Source organism: Chrysemys picta, chromosome 3 (assembly GCF_011386835.1).
Source record: "Chrysemys picta bellii isolate R12L10 chromosome 3, ASM1138683v2, whole genome shotgun sequence".
In the NCBI taxonomy this organism is placed as follows: domain Eukaryota; kingdom Metazoa; phylum Chordata; order Testudines; family Emydidae; genus Chrysemys; species Chrysemys picta.
In genome coordinates, this window is record NC_088793.1 from 97,824,493 (window position 1) to 97,844,565 (window position 20,073).

General features: G+C 42.3%; 1 protein-coding gene across 3 annotated transcripts in view; it reads right to left on the minus strand.

Annotated features, from left to right (window-relative positions):
• Nucleotides 1-2,781: 2,781 nt before the first annotated feature.
• MTCL3 (MTCL family member 3) overlaps nt 2,782-20,073 on the minus strand; it is a 73,613-nt gene continuing 56,321 nt past the window's right edge. For 2 of the 3 annotated variants that reach the window (XM_042848059.2, XM_042848056.2), the window contains exons 10-14: nt 18,663-18,907; nt 15,587-15,928; nt 12,379-12,458; nt 9,398-10,754; nt 2,782-6,852 (exon numbers count right to left, since the gene is read on the minus strand). In XM_042848059.2, coding sequence (XP_042703993.2) covers nt 6,679-6,852; nt 9,398-10,754; nt 12,379-12,458; nt 15,587-15,928; nt 18,663-18,907 — 2,198 coding nt within the window. In that variant the 3' untranslated portion in view covers nt 2,782-6,678. The remainder of the gene's footprint in view (nt 6,853-9,397; nt 10,755-12,378; nt 12,459-15,586; nt 15,929-18,662; nt 18,908-20,073) is intronic. The other variant, XR_010599631.1, reaches the window with a different exon arrangement.

The following is a 20,073-nucleotide window of genomic DNA, read 5'->3' on the forward strand; positions in this document are numbered from 1 at the left end:
ATCTGGCACGTAAATATCTTGCGACGCCAGCTACAACAGTGCCATGTGAATGCCTGTTCTCACTTTCAGGTGATATTGTAATTAAGAAGTGGGCAGCAATATCTCCGGTAAATGTAAATAAACTTGTTTCTCTTAGCGATTGGCTGAACAAGAAGTAGGACTGAGTGGACTTGTAGGCTCTAAAGTTTTACATTGTTTTGTTTTTGAGTGCAGTTATGTAACAAAAAAAGCTACATTTGTAAGTTGCACTTTCATGATAAAGAGACTGCACTACAGTACTTGTATGAGGTGAACTGAAAAATACTATTTCTTTTATCATTTTTACAGTGCAAATATTTGTAATAAAAAATAATATAAAGTGATTACACTTTGTATTCAGCGTTGTAATTGAAATTGATATATTTGAAAATATAGAAAAACATCCAAAAATATTTAATAAATTTCAATTGGTTCTATTGTTTAATAGTGTGATTAAGTTTTTTAATCACGATTAATTTTTTTGAGTTAATTGCATGAATTAACTGCGATTAATCGACAGCCCTAGCTCAAACACATCGACTATCATGTGCAGTTTCAGCAGTCACTTGATGACAAGCTTTTTTCATAGCCACCAATCTCTGGCAACCCAAGAGAAAAAAGGAACTACAAAGATGTGATTATTGATAGTTAAATCAGTGCTGGGGCCAAAGAAAAGGGTACACCAGGATTGGTTCGGCTAGAACAATGAGGACATTTCCAAACTCCAAAGTGACAAGCAGAATGATCTCACTTCCATCTCAAAGAAAGATAGGTTTAAGTACCTACAGAGCAAGACCCAGTCTGAACTGAGGAGAATGCAGGATGAGTGGTGGGAGAGGAAAGCTGCAGAAGTTCAGCCTCACGTGGAGTCCTAGTAACATGCATTAAGCCACTACGTAACAGTTACACACTTGTCTTTTTACTCTCCCTTTCCCTAGCAAATAGCAGGGAATTTAACACCAGTGCAAGCTGCAACGTACCTGCAAAGTACCTATCCAAATCATTAGTTAAAATATGGCCTGTCACCCTGGCAGATGCCGCTATTTGAACGTGGTGATTTCCCCAAGATCATGTTCTATTACCTCTGAAAACCATTCAGTCCCATGGTACCTTACTGCAAATGCAGGAGTTCCTACCCCTGCACACACACCGCATCTTGGCTGAATTCCTATACAGGCCACTGATTCGGGCCTGTGTAATTTTTCTATCATTTCAACTTTGTAAGAAAAACCTTTATTAGATTCTTCCCACCCTTACTCTTATGTGGAGTCAGACTACCCCATGAAGGTGTAGACACAAGTTAGAGATGGTGGGGAGTCAGCACCTCCTGGCACAGGGGCTGGAACTATGAGTGCTGGGGTGCTGCCACACCCCCTTACGTGCAGTAGTAATAACAACCCAAATACAGGGTTTCTGCCGTCAGCACCCCCACTATAAAAATTGTTCCAGCACCATGGCCTCTGGGAGGCACTTAAGGGGAGAGCACACCTTGCACGTGCCCTTACAGAGTAAAGCATGTGCCCCCCACACAGCAAGCCAGCTTTGCCTCCCATGACAGGCCCTGCCTCCTCCCAGCCCCATTTGGGCTGTCCCATGTCCCTGGGAGTAGGTCCTTAACAGAACAGAACACAGGAGCTTCAGTTTTGTCCCTGTATGGGAGAAGACATGCTGGATTGGGGGTGAAGCTGCTTGAAGCCAACCCACACAACTTGTATGATCAACGGGGGGGGGGGGGGGGGGGAGAAAGGGAGGAGTTACATCATAGTCCATAGTGTGCTGGAGGGAAATACCAGTCATAGAATCATAGAATACCAGGGTTGGAAGGGACCTCAGGAGGTCATCTAGTCCAACCCCCTGCTCAAAGCAGGACCAATCCCAAAACAGATTTTTGCCCCAGATCCCTAAATGGCCCCTTCAAGGATTGAACTCACAACCTTGGGTTTAGCAGGCCAATGCTCAAACCACTGGCATCCCTGGGTAGGCTCAAACCCCCATCCTTTCAGTTAACAGCCGAATGCGCTGACCCCTTACAGGGATAGCCACATTACAGCAGTATTGCAGGGCTCCTCTCTCTGCAAGTGTTGGGATTTGTGTGTGAATGAAAGGTGTTTGGCCTATATCCTCCAAGGTATTTAAGTACCTAACTCCCATTGATGTCTTTGGGAGTTAGGCACCTAAACACCTTTGCTGACCTGAGACTATAGGTCATAAATTTCATAATGTCCAAATCATGAGTGCTATAGCATATCTGCTGGTAAAACAACAATGACACTAGAAGGATTAACATGTGAAACCATACAGACGCTGATAAACACTCAGGAAAAATGCATATTTTTTAGCATTAACTGCTGCTATAAAGCACATAAAGCAGGGAAACTGGAATTTGGTATCCACAAAGCACAGGTGAAAAAAATACATTCCTGGAAATTTCAAAGGATACCCTACAGGCACTACAACGGAAAAGAACTAGCCACACATTTACTCCAAGTGTAGCGCCTTGATATTTGATTCTTCTGTTATCTTCCTAATTTTTATTCATACACTTGACTTTGTTCATATTATGGGTTCAGTTTGTGTTACTCTAAGGAAGTTCCAGTACAATACTTTTCAGAGTAATATCCTATCAAGGCACTATAAGTATGAAATGTCATAGTCACATAGCTGCTGACTGTACACTGCACATTAGGAACATGTTCCTGCTAATGTAAATGCTTTATAAATAGAAAAGAAAAAAAAGCAACCTCAGAAACAGATTAACCATCCTTAAACTATAAGAGTAACAAGTTTTATATAGTACATGACATTAACAGTTGATGAAGAAAGTGCATTTCAAATGATGCAAAACAGTAAATTAAGATCTAATATATTTATGGATGGCAACAGTATCAACAGGTTTAAGAACAAAATGTGTTGGGGGGAAAATCTTGAGTGCAGTACAAACAGAAAATCCTACAGTATGTCATATACATATGGACCATTGGCAAGGAACCACACAGAAAACATACATCCACTGGGAATCAAGAAGTGGTGGAAAGGCCAGATGCAAAAAAGGTTTTCAGATTTAGCAGTTAAAAGTAAATGTCTTCTGCCTTTCATTTTAAAGAGGACGTACACAGTCAAAAAGAATATTACAGATTACTCCAAGAAAGAATAATGATAGTATACTAGATAGAATTGTATATTGCAGGCCCCAATGCCAAAGAAATTATTTTCATAGCAACACTGTGAAAATTGCATACTTTTTGCATGCCAGGGAATTTATACTTGGTCCATAACTTAAAATTGGGATGTAGCTAGCCAGCCTGCTGGGATGCTGTGAAACTTTGCAAAAATAATATTGAGGTCATTTTGATACAAGATCCCTATTTACAGTTTCAGCAGAAACATATTCTTAAATAGTCAACTGTGTACATACTGAACAGAATCAAAGGCCAGTAAAAAGTAACTGGTGCTCAAAAGAACATTGAAAAATTAGATTACACAGCTTGGCAATTTATTCTGATAATGGCCAATTCACCCCCTACAGTATGTGTAAAGGTCAACACACTAATTCTATGGCTCACAGAGAACAAGCGAAGTATTGGTTTCATTACTTTAGCATCATTTAAAATGTACTCTTTATAAGAAGACTATAACTAAGACTATAGAGCAAAGATAAAACATTAAATAGAACTGGATGGTGAATGATGAGCTAGAGGCAAAAGGATATATGAGCATTTCTTTGGAGATTTACCTTTTTATTCCTTCTCCCCCTGCCCAAGGGCTCTGTATCAGGCCAACCAGTCCTTTCAGCCAAGGGAAGTTGGCTGGGGTGGTGTCTCTCTCACATTACAAAGGTCTGGTCTATACATAGGTTTTACACTGATTTAACCAAATTGGCGTACAAACTGATTTTGTTAAGTTCATACAACTTTTATGTGTAGACAAGGCCACAATCCCTTTGTGATTGTGTTCAATACAAGTAACTGAGCATCAAAGAAGGGAGGCAACGGATTCATAGTGACATTCACATATTTTCAATACCTGGTAAGTGTTTGGGTTGGCAGCTAACTCCACTGTGCCTGAGGGGTTTCTATTTAATTGTTGCCAGTTAGGCTTTTAGAACTCTGCAGACTCTCTACTGGATTTATTTTGGGGCCAAAGTAAAATATAGTCATGTTCCTAGTCTGAGCAGTATGGAGAATCTCACAGTGGTTCAGAGAGTAAATAAAAAGAGTGTACATCTACACAGAGACTTTAGCCAACACATAACATTCAACCTGTCATTTTGACAATAGACTCACAAAACAAAAGCAGTGGAGCCCTTCATTTGGTGAGATCAGGGGTGGGAGAAAAGTTATGTCCCACTCTGAAGATTTATGATTTCTTTGTTCTGGAGGCTCTGTCTCTTCAGAAGCTCCAGCATGGCAGCTCTTCTCAATCTTAGCTCACATTGGGGAAACTGGAAAGCCAGCTAGTACCCCTTCCTTCTACAGCAAGTAAGAGCATATGTCACATCACTAAGGGTACATCTACACTACAGGGGGGAGTCGATTTAAGATACGCAAATTCAGCTACATGAATAGCGTAGCTGAATTCGACGTATCGCAGCCGACTTACCCCGCTGTGAGGACGGCGGCAAAATCGACTTCTGCAGCTTTCTGTCGACGGCGCTTACTCCCACCTCCGCTGGTGGAGTAAGAGCGTCGATTCGGGGATCGATTGTCGCGTCCCGACCGGACGCGATAAATCGATCCCCGAGAGGTCGATTTCTACCCGCCGATTCAGGCGGGTAGTGTAGACCTAGCCTAAGGCTACTTAAGACAGCTGCTAAGCTGTGGTTATCACAATGCTGGGAACTGGCTCTGCCGTGCTGACTCCTGCAAAGACAACTTCATTTTTAAACAGCTGTAGTTGTATATTTCTAAAATCAATATGTCCACCTAGCCTTCTAGGGTATTTATAGTGCACAAATTACTGAGATCTCTAGATGTCAAAACCAAGGTATATGCACTAGAGGGACTCAGAAGATCTTGACAAAATTGACTTGTCCTTGACATATTAGTTTACCTCCATAACTTTCTGTTAATTAAAGTTACATACACCAGGGAATACAGCAGGTTTTTGTTCCTTTCTATGTTATTCAGCAAGTTGATGATCAAAAGTAGGCAGTAAATATCAGTAAACTGAAAAAATATCTTAACTGGTTGTTCAAGGAAAATTTTTATCACCCCTGCTACACTATGCATCTGGCAACTTTATGGTGGGTATAAAATTTCTGGAATGGAGAACACTGTCATTATTGAACAAGTTGAACAAAAATGCTGAATAGTGTCAATATTTCATTCAAACGGTAGGAAGGGAATAAGCCAGCCTACACACACAGCATTCTAACGGCCAATACTATACAGACAGATGAGGGCAAAAACATACTTCTAATACCATCAGTCTAGGATTCCTGGCACCACAATGATCATATCTCCTTCAGCTCTTGAGGCAATATTTCTGTACTGTATGTCGGCTGTTGCCAGAATGCAAGTAAACTTCATAACTGACTGCCACTTATACCATTCACGGGAGCAGTAAGTTAGCTGTTGGCTTACACTCTATGAAGTCCAGTATCAAAGTAAGAAAGCATAACTTCAGCATTTGGTAATCATAGCATTCCTTATTCTCCTGCTTTCACTGAAAGTAAACAGGTTAAATTTCTTTGATGTGGCTATACTTTTAAATACAGTTTTTAAAGAAAACAAATTTGAAAGAATTGCCATGCTTACCATCCTTTTCCTTCCTCCATAAACTGTATATTACAATATAGCTGAAACTATAGGAGTTAATTCCCTACAGTAGGTTATATTAAATGGCACGTATAAAGCATTTTAAGGCAGCAGAACGTTTTAGGAATAGCTCAGGTGATGAAAAAGGCTAATATAGTACTAATCATATAGTATTTGAATTCAGAAAAAATATGCCCAGCTATATTGACCCTAGCATCATAAGGGTTGAAAAACCAAACAAGTATGCCATCAAGCACGTCTGAGGAATCCACTGAGCTAGCCTGCTTCTGATACATATTGTGCAAGCCCTTGACGCTGCAATTATAGTCAAAAAAGTGTATTCACTACACCTGTGAAACTATATAAAAGATATACAAAATATAAATGTCATCAGGACTTTATATTTTCAAAAATTTTAAATAAACACAAAGTATATATAGGCATATATGTTGTAATTTCAGTGTCAACACTAGCACAGAGTTTGTCTCTTCTAAATACATACCTGTATACTTCCTATTCCAACACATGCACCTACAAACACATGATCATGCATACAGCTTTACTTTCTGCTGTTTGCAGAAAAGTCAGAATATACAGAACTATACATTGTATCAACTCAAACCAAGGAGGATGTCATTCAAAAGTAATTCTTTGTGAGCCATTTAAGAAAGAAAGAGAGAGAAAAAGAAAACAAGGGGTATAATTATTTCATCAATAAAAACACTGAAGACTGCGATGATGATCTAAGATTGAAAATGCTTTGCCCAGTAAGTCAAGTGACAGGATTACTCTTGGATGATATACAACAGTGTAGAACTGGTTGCTATCACAATCACAGAACACACAGGTATAAAGAGGCGCAGAGCTTTCACATTTCACAACATCATCAAATTCATCCTTGAGTTCAGACTACTGCCGTCTCTGACTGAAGTGAGAGAGAATAACTGTGTGTGGTCATTCTCACAGCAGGTGGTGCTGAAGGTGATCTGGATGCCCACCTGGAAGGTAAGCGTCGATTTGCTGGTCGCGCTGGCCGGGAGAAGCCTTTCCCAGTTGAACATTTATCTGGCACAGATATCTAGAACACAAATGAAACTACTTGCCTTAACAAGTTATAACACAGTCGTTCATGGAATGTAAAAGGAATGAAGTGGCATACCTCAGAACAGGTGGTCTTGGGCTATTAAAAGGACCTGAGGATGTATTTACATAGCAATGTATAGAATGCAAAAGAAGAGACACTTCTATATATAGGAATTCTTACATTAGTTGCAGCATGAGATATGTTGACATGGATGCTAGATACAAGGGAAGATATAAGATTTTAACCCATATGCAAAGCATAAATTAATTGATCCTGCAGGCACTTTTTCATTTTTGGAACTTATGTGGATGAACTTTTATGCTGGTTCATAAACATAACTCAATAGACAGCAATACACTGAAACAGGATTCCATGTACCTTTCAGGTGTCGTTTGATGGATCCTATTGTAACAGCCAAGGCTCATTATATAGGACTGTATTTCCATTACTGTTATGTGAAGATGTTTGCACTTCATAAATTGTTAATAATGATTATTTATTAATATAGTGTCATAGCTGCAGAGCTTCACAAACACATGAAAGACAACAGTCCAGATTCTGTTCTTTGTTTCAGTGGTGTAAATACAGAGTAGTTATCATAGATGTGATTCTTCAGTGCATTGTGCCATGTGTGGTTCTTTATACCTTTGCAAAGTGAGTGCAGGTGGGTTTAAAATGCTGCCAGACTGATTAGTTAGTATTTTACACCCACTTTACATGGGCATAAATGACTACACTAGGAGCAAGACAGCGGAGAGTCAGGCCCATTGGCTTTAGTAGAGTTACTCTGGATTTATGCCAGTAAAAATAAAATCAAACTGGCTCATTGTTCTTGCTCCAAATATTCACTGAGGAAATTTCCTATCAGATTTGCACAGAGCAAAAAATCAGAAGCTTCTCCTTTTTTTTTGTTTTTGTTTTTGCCTATGGTAGAACGAAGTTGTTTCTACTGAAAACTAGCTGCACACCACAGGCGCGGGAACTAGGGGTTCAGGGGGTGTTGCAGCACCCCCAAGTTTTACACGGGGTTCCAGCTGCCTTCCCCACTCCGGGGTCCCGGCTGCCAGCTCTGTGTCCGGGGCTCTGCTGCCACCATCCCCGAGGTCCTGGCTGCCAGCCCCATGCGTGGGGCTCTGCTCCTGGTCCTACTCCCACCCCCAGCTGTGGCCCCAGCCTCAGCCCCTTTACCCAGGTCCCCCACTCCCGGAGACAAAGCCCTGCTCCCAGCCCCAGCTCTGGACAGAGGTAAGGGGTTGGCTTTCAGCACCCCACTATTAGAAAAGTGTTCCAACTGCTGCACACTGGTGAAGCTGACCCAAAAAACCCCAAACCAACAAAAACACCCTTATGTTAGGCTCAGACCTTGGTCAGAAGAAAATCTATAGGATCAAATTCTCAGCTGTTAAAATCAACGTGGCTCCACTGAAGTCAATGGAATTGTGCCAATTTAAATTATACCAGTTGACGATCTGACATACTTTTTTTCCCCTATGGGGTTTCACAGCTCCAAGTGAGTCTACCCCATTTCTGTGAGGAGCTAATGAGGGTATCATAGAAGTTACTAGGGACAGTAAGGGTCATCTAGTCTAACCCCCTGCCAAGATGCAGGATTTGTTGTGTCTAAACCATCCAAGACAGATGGCCCTATCCAGCCTCCTTTTGAAAACCGCCAGTGAAGGAGCTTCCACAACCTCCAGTCTGTTCCATTGTCCTACTGTTCTTACAGTTAGGAAGCTTTTCCTGAGCTTTAATCTAAATCTGTTGTGCTGTAGTTTGAACCCATTGCCTCTTGTCCTGCCCTCTGTGGCAAAAGGGGACAACTTTTCTCCATCTTTTTGATGGCAGCTTTTCAAAAGTAGCTGAAGACCGCTATCATATCCCCCCTTAATCTCCTCTTTTCCAAACTCAGCATACCCAGTTCCTTCAGTCTTTGCTCATATGGCTTGCATTCCATCCCTTCTATCATCTTTGTCGCTCACCTCTGGATCCTTTCCAGTTTCTCTACATTCTTTCCTTTGCGTGCTTCCAGCCAGCAGTCTGCTGGAAGAATGTGTGAGAATGCTCCATTACTGGAAACTTATAGAAACCCCAGCATGGCACCTTCAGGGGACAAGCAACAGCCATCATTCTGGAGACTGCTCTCTCAGCCCCTGTAGGTTTTGCCATGGGAGGCTGGGTTAAAGTCCTTTTAATAGGTTTTTGAAAAGAGTCATTGGAGGGATGGTGTGTGTGTGTGGGGGGGGGGGGGGGGGGGGAGAATGGGCCAGACTCTGATGTCAGTTATAGCAGTGCAAATCTCAAGTAACTACACTGAGGTTAAACTCCAGATTTACCCTAGTGTAACTGAGATCAGAATCTGGTCCCACAGGACTCCTATCTTTCACTGATGTAGCTCCATTACCTTCCATGGAATCACTCCTGATTCACACAGGTGTAAATGAGATAAGGATCATACCCAAAGTGTCTAATATTACACAAACAGATATTTTGGACAGTCCCATTTAAGTGGCTTGTTTCTGAAGCTGGGTATAAATCTTACCTCTGGTAACTTCTGTCTCTCTTTGCCTTGTTTGACTTGCTTCCCAACACACCTGGCTGAATTCCTCTGAAACTCTTGCTTTCCTTGCTCTATCTGGAGCATTTCTAAATACTGACTCAATGTCTCACAACTCCCATCTGTGAACTCAGAATCTGACTGTGTCCACTTATCTTTGCAGCATTTAGAATTATACAAAGAAGTCACTGTTGATTTTTCATAGTTTTTCAAAAGTTTTTCAACAACTCCATAGTTTGACCTTGAGTCAGCTGAACGCGGGCGACCAGATAAATTAATTGATCTCCAATCATGCTCATGAAGCATATGCCGGTAGCCACTGGTGCTTAGAAGTCCAGTTATTTGCTTTTGTTGCCCTGTTGTTCTGGCAGTTTTGGTTGGATTGCAGGGATCCTGTTTCTTTGCTGCAGAGAGTCTGGGATTTGAAACATAAGATGCATTTACAGTTTCTGTTCTGTTAACCATACAGTCACACCCTGGGCCACAGTGTTTATGATCTCCAGTTGGTGTTTGAAGCTTCTGATTTTCTTGCAAAGATTTGTTGCATTTATCTGTATGAAATACAATCCTGTTAAATTCATCAATCTTTGCTGCCAACATTTCATTTCTTTGGGTCTTCTTTGGCAGCATTGCAGGGTCACGGGAGTCATTACCATAATGTAGAACATTAGGAGAGTTAGGACAATGTCTCCTGTGCACATTCTCTGTTTGCACCATATTTCCATCTGAACAGCTTTTCTGGGCAGACAATAAGGAAGATCCATTCTGAGTACCTTTTCCAAGCTTGCCCACATCACATGACCATGTGTTGTGACAAAAATCTGCCGCTACACTGCACTCAGAGACTCTCTCTTTTTTGGCTATAGGTACTGAAGCAGTTACCTCTGCACCACCTTTCACAGACTTCCCTTCATTTGCATGTACCACTGGAGCTTCATTCTGTTTTGCAAGAGAAGGATTAATACATTTCCTTCCATTCCTACCCTCCTGAACCTTACAGTTGCTTCTGCTGCCTGAATCTTTTATGGGTACTTCAGAGATGTGTACAGCTGCAGAAAGTGAGCTTGTCAGATGTCGAGAAGTGCTCCGTGGAGGAACTGGGGGGGCTTCTTTTTTTGGCCAGGGCATGAAGTCTCTTCCTCTATCACCAGTAAGAGAGCTACAAGGCAAATCTTTCAAACCCCTGTTGGCACTCATCAAGTTCTTCCTGTTATTTTGTCCTTCTGTTTCAAAGGTGAGGGAAGAAGTTTGTGGTTCATTGCTGGACATGCGGTTCATCTCAGGCATAATAACTGTGTTTTGGGTATCTTCAAATTCTTCCAGAAAAGGAAGTGACTTCATTCTGTACATAAAAGAAGAGGCGTTTTTAGTGACAAGTGATGAGGATGTTCGTCCTAAGAAGTCATCTGGGGAAAAGGAAGGGAAGGCTTAACCCGTAGACATGTAACAGAGCACAAGGGCACTGCCTGACCTGTAAGCGGAACAAAGGGTTAACCCCAGCACAGCTTTCCACTCCCAGTACACAGGCACCCAGAAGAAGGTCTTTAAGATTGGCTGTTTGAAAATTTTTTGGGGGCAATTCCACTGCTATGTACACAGGGAAGAAGTCCCACCCTATGATGGAAGAGTTTGAAGGAACCTCAGCAAAGGGAATCTTGCAGTGTATTCCTCCCCTCGATCCCCCCACCTAGGTCCCCTCTAATAGGTTTTACTGTAGGAAGGAGGACGGGCCCTCTAATTTGTATTGAGTTCAGTGGGAATTGGCATGAGTATTGGAGTGAGGAGAGCCTCTGCATGTAGTCATTAGCTTGTTCAAATGTCTTAATATTCAAGGTGAGAGCACAAATGTGTCATTTATGGTTCATGCAATAATCACATTTTCCAGCACACATTCACAAAGTGTACACCATTTCCTTCACAATTATTGATGCTAAAGTAATCATACACTGTGGAAAAGACTGTGGGCTGCCCATGCATGGATGTGCTGGGGGAAGACTCCAAGGAGCCCCTCTGTACTTCCTGAACCTCTCAGCAAGAGCCTGGCACAATGTGCGTATATACCTACAAGGCGACAGGTGTTAGCTGCCTAGAAAATGACAGGGTGAGGTCAGGTCTATACTCATCAGAGTTTGCTGAGCATGGTGAGGGAAACACAATGCATCCTCTCCAAGAGTGGTGTAGCTGCCACACAAGTGTGGGCTTCCCAGGAGCCCCAAGGAGGAATTCTGGCAGAATCAGCCTAAACCTTTTGGGTACTCGGCTGCCATGTGGCCCCACCGAACCCCTGCCTAACAGCCTGTCACACCAAGGGCACAATCTAGCCCTCTGTGCATTTTATGTACATCCCTGTGTAAGGAGCGGTCCCTAGCAGTATTTCCCCATGAGGAACCCAAGGGCACTATGTTTGCAGTGGATGGGGTGTTGGTGGAGGGGAAAAATGATTTGCTACTGTTCTTTTCAGCATGTAGCTTACTTCTCCCTGATGTGGCCAGCCATCTGTGTGTGTGTGTGTGTGTGTGTGTGTGTGTGTGTGTGCACAGTAGGGGGGGGAGGGAAGTCACTCCCTGCCCCCTTGCTCCCTGTAGGGAGTATCTGGTGCAAATCCCCTGCAGTCCCTCCAGTATCCAGTGCTGAGATCTAGGTAACCCTAACATGACACAGAGTGGGGACAAAAATCTTTCGTCCTGTTTACTCCACTACTGTGTTAGGGCTAGGCACAATCTAGCCCTATGTAAATACAGATATCAGTTTATATATTTTGGAAGCACACTGCATTTTCTGCAGTTTGAAACATATTTTGGTTTTCACTGGGATTCCTTACACTGAGCACTGAGAAACTGAGCACTGAGCCCTATCCAGCTCCTGACCAATTTAATTACAAATTTCCCTTTCACTTGAATGGGCTCAGGAATAGGCCCATTGTTGCCTTTCTTCCCCTAACATAAATAGGCCAAACGTGTTTTTACCTTCTGTGGTTGGGCTTCTTTCGAATTTCCTCTTGATAGCTGCATAACTCTTCACTAACTTTCGCCAGTTCTTTAAGAGCCTTTACAAATATAAATAATGTTACCTTAGCATATCTCCAGAATTGTTTTACACCCAATGATGATTTACACAGGAGAGTCCTGTGCAGAAGGGAGTAGCGCAGAAAGGTCTCCACGTTATGGACCAAGGTAAATAGCATGCCACTAGTATATTTAACAAAAGTTTATAGACTCAACAGTAATAAACTGAGGGGAAAGGGGAAACATTCCCTGGCTGGGAAGTTGTTGCATCTTGAGACCAGTAGTGTAGCTAGGGGGGTGCAGGGGAAGCAGCCGCTTCCCCTCAGCACATTTTCTAAAAGCGGCGCCTTTCCGCGCACTCCGCACTGGGCTCCAGACTTGGAGTCCGGAGCTGGGTTTTGCATGCGGCCGCTGGCTGGCTCTGGGCTCCGCTCCGCCCCCCCCTGCATCCCCAGCCTGGCTCGCTCGCTCCGGGGCTGCAGGCGGCGTCGGCTGGTTGCCTGGCACCCCGGGGAGGAGAAGGAGGAGGCTCCCCCCTGCCCACAGCTGCCCAGCTCGCTAAGCCGAGTCCCGCTTGGTGCACGCTGCCCAGGCAGGGGTGTGCTCTGCCGGGAGGGGAAGGGGCGGCAGCGCAGTGGGGGGGGGGGGGTCTGAGGAGCAGCAGCCCTGTTGGCCCCCGGCCCCAGCAGCTCCATGCAGAGTGAGGCGGCCATATGGCGGGGAAGGCAAACACCTCCTGAACCATCCTGGATGAGCTCTTGCTCCTGGGCTGGTGATGCAGGAAGCCGAGACCTTCCCTCAGAGTCAGTATTGAATCAGCGCCGAAGCATGATGCTCAGGGGACACTGTGCCACCATCTCTCAGAGGAAGCTTAAAACCAACGTCCTGACCATGTGTGATCACTAAAGAGTCCACTTCCTCATTGCTTAACCCTCCTGTCCTGGCCAGTGTGGGCAATTGCATCCTGCTGGCCCATCTTGCCCCTGCAGTTGTGACAGGAGGAGACATTTTTTCACTTTGTCGCCTCTGTCACACCGTTGTGGTGCAAATTGGCTGCCAAGTTCCACCCCAGAAGCAGCTGAATTTCAGGCTGGGATGAATGGTCTCTCTGTCTGTACGGATGTATTCTATAAAGCACAACGCATGAAGTCATCAATGGAAAGTATTGGTATCCTGCTGGCATGATAGCCAGAGCACCATGATACTGTGTTGCATTGTTTGCATCTTTAGTTGTGATGATGCCTCACTGCAGGACACTATTGTGTGTCGTGGGGCACAGTCATTATGTGACACCATCACAATGCACTACATTAACATGCAGCTCTTTAATGGCTCATGCTCATGGGCCACAGGACATTTACAACAGTAGAATCATAGGACTGGAAGGGACCTCAGGAGGTCGTCTAGTCCAGTCTCCTGCACTCGTGGCAGGACAAAGTATTATCTAGACCATCCCTGACAGGTGTTTGTCTAACCTTTATTAAAAATCTCCAGTGACGATGATTCCACAATCTCCCTGGGCAATTTATTCCAGTGCTTATCCATCCTGAAAGTTAGGAACTTTTTCCTAATATCCAACCTAAACCTCACTTGCTGCAATGTAAGCCCATTGCTTCTTGTCCTATCCTCATAGGTTAAGAAGAACAATTTTTCTCTCTTCTCCTTGTAACAACCTTTTATGTACTTGAAAACTGTTCTCATGTCCCCTCTCAGTCTTCTCTTTTCCAGTCTAAACAAATCCAATGTTTTCAATCTTCCCTCATAGCTCATGTTTTCTAGATCTTGAATCATTTTTGTTGCTCTTCTCTAGACTTTCTCCAATTTGTCCACATCCTTCCTGAAATGTAGTGCCCAGAACTGGACACAATACTCCAGCTGACGCCTAATCAGCCTATTACTGTCCTGAGACTCCAGGTGAAGTGGCAATCCAACTGTATGGAAGCAGGAAACATGCGTTCAATTCCCAGCTCTGCCAGTGACTCCCTGGGTGACTTTGAACTAGTCACTTAGTCTGACCGTGCCTCTGTTCTCCATCTGTAGGTACGTCTACATTGGAGCTGGAGGCATCATGCCCAGCTGGAGGAGACATACTGGTGCTAGCTCGGATCAAACTAGAGTGCTAAAAATAGAAGTGTAACGGCATGAGTACCAGGATGGGCTAGTCACCTGAGTGCTTATCAAGGGTCTCAGGTGGGATCACACTCAGGATGGCTAGCTCCTTGCACCACTGTGGCTCCATTTCTATTTTTAGCACACTAGCTTGATCAGCGCTACCAGGGTATGTCTACACAAGCCAGAAATTACACCTCCCTTTTCCAGTGTAAACATACCCCAAATCATGGGGATACTTCCTTTCATCCACGCTCTGTAAACTCTTGGTACTCTATATGTACAGCTTCTAGCACAGCCTGACTTCATGTGAGGCTTCTAGGCCCTACTGGACTTGTTATTAATAATAATTAATATGCCACCAAGAAATAAGGGAACCATTGACTGGAAACCAAGCATGCAGCACTAGAATAGGCACCTGTCACTTGGAAGTTAACACGGCTTCCAAGCTTTCAGTTTTTTCACATCAGGACATCCAAGGAGACCTCGACAGAACAGTACAAAAGCCACAATCTGGTGGGCAGAGCTCCTGGTGGGTCTGAAGCCCAGCTGGTGCCAGCGGAGGAGGTGGAGAAGGAAGGAAAAGGGGGGGAGGAGGGATGTTTTTTTCTCGTGGTCTCTCTTCAGTGGCATCTTTTCTCCACGAGCAGTGGCAGCCCGGGGAATGACTCTGCCACAGCCGAGCCGCTGCTCTGCTCCGGGGGCGAGGGGTGACAATTACAAACTACTGTATTCTGTGATTTACTTTCTAGAATCTAAAATATATCTAAGTATAATCTAAAGTTCTCCTGTGAAATGCCGGCTGTGCAAACCCTTCCATGGCTGGATCATTCTTGTGTTTTTATTTTAAGTACAAATAAATATGCATAACAAATTTAAAAGTATGTAATTAGTAATTTGATATGTCAGGTGGTGCCTTTTTTTATGTGTTCGCTCCCTCTGATGTTAGAACCTGGCTATGCCACTGCCTGAGACTCAGAGGACATATACTTTGGGTAGAGAGAGAAGGATTTCATCATGTTCCCCACATTTGCTGAAACACTGTTACTGTCGTACTTACTGCATTGAGATCACCAGCATAGCTACTGGTATCTTTCTTAGGAGTTTTCAAGCTGAGGAGGTCTTCATATTTCTCCTGGTTGTCAAAGGCCAGACTGTTCCTTAATAAAACATTGTTTTTCCTCTGAGTTCTAGTTTCTTTACATTCTTGTTCTGAGTTACTGAACAAACTCTTTTCTTCCATCCAGCCATTTGCCAAGTTGTGTCGACAGTTCAGTTCTGCTGTGTCACTCCGTTCTGAAGTAGGGGAATATACAGATAGCTGCAGCATCTTGCTTTGAATGGCCTTATTATCCCGGACATTCATATTGCTCTCCCGCCTTAGTTTTACCTCCTGGTAAAGCTGAAAAGGCAATAAAACACCCTATTTAATCAAAGTAGAGTTATGAGCTTGTAGGATAAAGGACCATATTTATTGTCTGTTTTTAACTGTGTTACAAAGCTCCTAAGCATCTCATTCAGTAAAATCACTTATGGGCTGAAAGATTTTATATGTATTTTTAGCTAAGACATGCTGAGTCCTAAGTGGAATGGCCAATGGACCATTCTATTGTCACAAGGTGTGGAGAAGGTTTTTTACAATTCCCCAAATCTTCGCTATATTTTAATCTATGGCTTAGAGCTATGGAATGGGGTTCCAGAAGATCTCACAAGTTAAGCACCTCTGAGCTGGGTCAGTAATTAGGTGGTAAACTGCCAGGAAACATCAATGTGCTCCAGCAAATTCTGCTGGTCTTAAACAAGTGAAACTCTCTCTATGAATCAATACTGAATCAAAATTCCAGGATGGTGTTGGATGGTAATGTGCTGGTGTCTTTTTGATGAGGTCCTGAGATCCTCTGCCTCCACTAGTAAAAGCAAAGGCATTGTTAACTTAAGTGTTCTGGCATATTCTAATTTGGGGAATTATAATACAAAGGCTTCCATTTACAGTCCCTTGAATGCAAAGATCCCAAAGCTCCTTACCAACATTAATTAATTCTCACAACACCCATGTGAGGTAGACAAGGGATATGGCCGTTTCTGAGCTGAAACACACCTGCTCTTTAACAGTGCACAGCACAGTCTGTAACACAATTTAAGACAGGCAGAAAAGAAAAATACTGCATCTGCTTGAAACTGCATAGCAAATACGGGTAAGTAGAATGCAATTACTAGAGTTGGGAATTTGGCTAGGACACTGAGGTTTACACATTCCTATTTTCAGTTGAAAAGCGAGGTGGACTTGTTAATGACCACAAGCGGTCATTACATCTCACTCAAAAGCTATCAGGCCTGATTCTCCCACTATGGCTGCTTTACGCTGCTCTGGCAGCATAAAGGGGCATTACAGTGTGTGTAAATTACAATTACATTCACTTTAAAGTCCCTTTACGCTGCAAGAGCTGTGTCAAAGGGCCTTAGTGTAACTGAGAATTAGGCCCATCATCTCCAACACCATAGAGCCAACTAACAAAATAGCAGATGATTATTAATTGTAATAATAATTTATTATTTATATTACAGTAGCATATAAAGGTCCCAATCAGGTTGGGGCTCCATTGATCTAGATGATGTAAATGATAGAAAGGAAATCTGATTCCTTTCCCAAACAGCATATATATACATATAGGGCTCATGTTACTAACCACTGAAATGTAGTCACTTCTGTGGCAAAACAAGGAAACTAGTTAACAAATCACAGCAACATCACCACATTTAAGGCAGGAAGTGGAGAAGAATATCATATTCAAATCAAATAGAAATTACAGCTGAAACATAGGAGGCAGACATCACAGAGTTACATTGTAGCCTGAGAGCAGCATATGTCTGTGAGTCATTTGGCTCCATTTTCCTTTTCATTTTATTATTTTCCTTTCATGTGAACAATCTCTTCCTTACATTCCTAGTGGTTGCAGAAAGCAAGCGAGAATATTTTCATGTATATTAGAATAAATTTGTGCATTAGCAAGTGGCAGAGGGTTTTGTTCAGATGACAACTTTGGTGTAAAAGAATAATAAATAAATTACTTACGCTATCCCTGAAAGGAAGTGAATTAGAATTGATAGAAAGTAAATGATCGCTAACAGGTGTAATATTCTTTGTGTCTAGCCTTTGTTTACTTTAATCCTTTCTTCTAATAAATGTCATCAGAAAATATAGCAGGTCCTTGCAGAAATAAATTTCTCATTTCCTGAGCAACTCATTCTTTGATTCATGGAATTCCCTTTGATGTCAACAAATAAAGTAGTGCCTAATTTATCCCAGCCAGAGAGGTATATTTTAGAATATGCCTGTATTAGAATTTTGTTGATAAACATGCATTCACGTAAGCCAGTGGTTCTCAACAAGGGGTATGCATACCCATGGGGGCACGCAGAGGTCTTCCAGGGGGTACATCCATTCATCTAGATATTTGCCTACTTTTACAACAGACTACATAAAAAGCACTAGCAAAGCCAGTACGAACTATTTCATACAATGACTTGTTTATACTACTCTATACACTGAAATGTAAGTACAATATTGATATTCCAATTGATTTATTTTATAATTATATAATAAAATGAGAAAGTCAGCAATTTTTCAGTAATAGTGTGCTGTGACACTTTTTTCTATTTTTTGTCTGATTTTGTAAGCAAGTTGTTTTTAAGTGACGTGCAACTTGGGGGTACACAAGACAAATCAGACTCCTGCAAGGGATACAGTAGTCTGGAAATGTTGAGAGCCAATGACCTAAGCCCCATACAGACATGTCTGCTACTTTTTAAAACGCATGTACGATGCACACTGTGCCCAGAATCTCTGGCTATGGTATATACTGCCAGCAATACTGCAGCAAATTTGACCTAAGACCAATGCTTCAAAGTGACATCTCAAGTTCTTACTCTCTATCCATGGTTATAAAATTAACAATATCTCAAATACTCCCAGAGCTCAGACCTTGAATCCTGGCATCAACCATTAAACAGTGGCAGGCATGGAACTGGAAAATGGTTCAGAGAGAAAAACCATGAGGTGGCCTTGGGCCACCAGATAAGACTTTAGAAAAATGTTCATTTTTACAGTGTTGTTTACACTCAAAAATCCAAAGTACCTCTTCTATTTTCTTCTGCATGACCTTCCACTGACTTTCCCACTCCTTCCTTTCACTGTCAAATCTCTCCAGCAGTTCCATCTTCTCTTTGGTCCAGTTTCTCTCAGTATTCTCCAGTTGTTTATGCAGGTCCATTGCTGCACTATGAGTATCAACTAAAAGGTGTTTCTGCTCCTCTTCTTTCCTGAATGTTTCCTGGAAGCTGGGATTGATTTTATCAGAATAAGTCTTTCTTGTCTTTGATTCTAGCTTCAAGCGAAGAGAAAAACAAATATAACAGACAGCCCATTCCATTAATTTCAATTGTATCAAAGCTTGCTATCTATATCAGGTTTATAATGATAAACATATACACTACAATAGAAGTATGGACAAACTGGAATACACAACAGAAAAAGGAGTTCCAACCCCTTCTCCCCCCCGCAAAAAAGTGATATCTCATAACAAATTTAGTCTGTCATTCTACATGCTGTACCGAAATAGCATACACATAGGGAATAGTCCTACAAACGGGTAATATTCAGACTTGCTCTCCTTTAGATGAAGCAGAAGTGCTATAACAGCACTTGATCCTGCAAGATACTGAGAGCCTCTTGCAAGATGCTGAGCACCCTCAATTCCCGTTGCAGTGAATGGCAATTCAAGGCCTTGGAACCTTCCAAGATCTGTCCTTTAGGCAGAATGGCCAAGAATGCTGTCTGTGTGCTATATCTGAACTGTTCACAAGACAACTAGAAATCTAAAGATAGGAAGTTTGCTCAGCACAATTGAGACTTTACACTGGCACATTTAAAAACATTAGTGTTATATGTATACTTTTAATTACACAAAAGAAACATGCAGTTATGGGAGGAAACCATAAAACTTTTATGCACTACATATACATCAGACACAATACAAAAGCTTAATGTATTTTGGTTTTACAAATCTAAATAAATATATTAGTCCCATGGCATGGGTCTGGAAGACAGTAGAACAGGGCTCTATCCCCAACTCTGACTGATTGTGAGACCTTGCATAAATCATTTAACCTCTCTGCACCTCAATTTCCTCTTCTGTAAAAATACAAAACATGAGCCTCACCACCCTCTGTAAAAATCTCTGAGTTGTATGGCTGGACAAGTGCTAAGTAGCATTGTTATATTATGATACACTTGTAGAGGGAAACCTTTTACTGAACGGTGATAGATTTTATAGACCCAATTCTCACTCATTCAATTTTTACACCAGTGGCTCATTAAAAATCAGCAGATTTGCTGCTGATTTACAGCAGCATGAGGTCAGAATAGCACCCATTAATTCATTCTTGGAAGCGACAGTTTGGTAGCCTGACATGGTATGATGTACTGTATGCACAGTTGTGTGTGTTCCTTAAATTTGGGTTTCAAATCATACTGTTGTGTTAAACTGG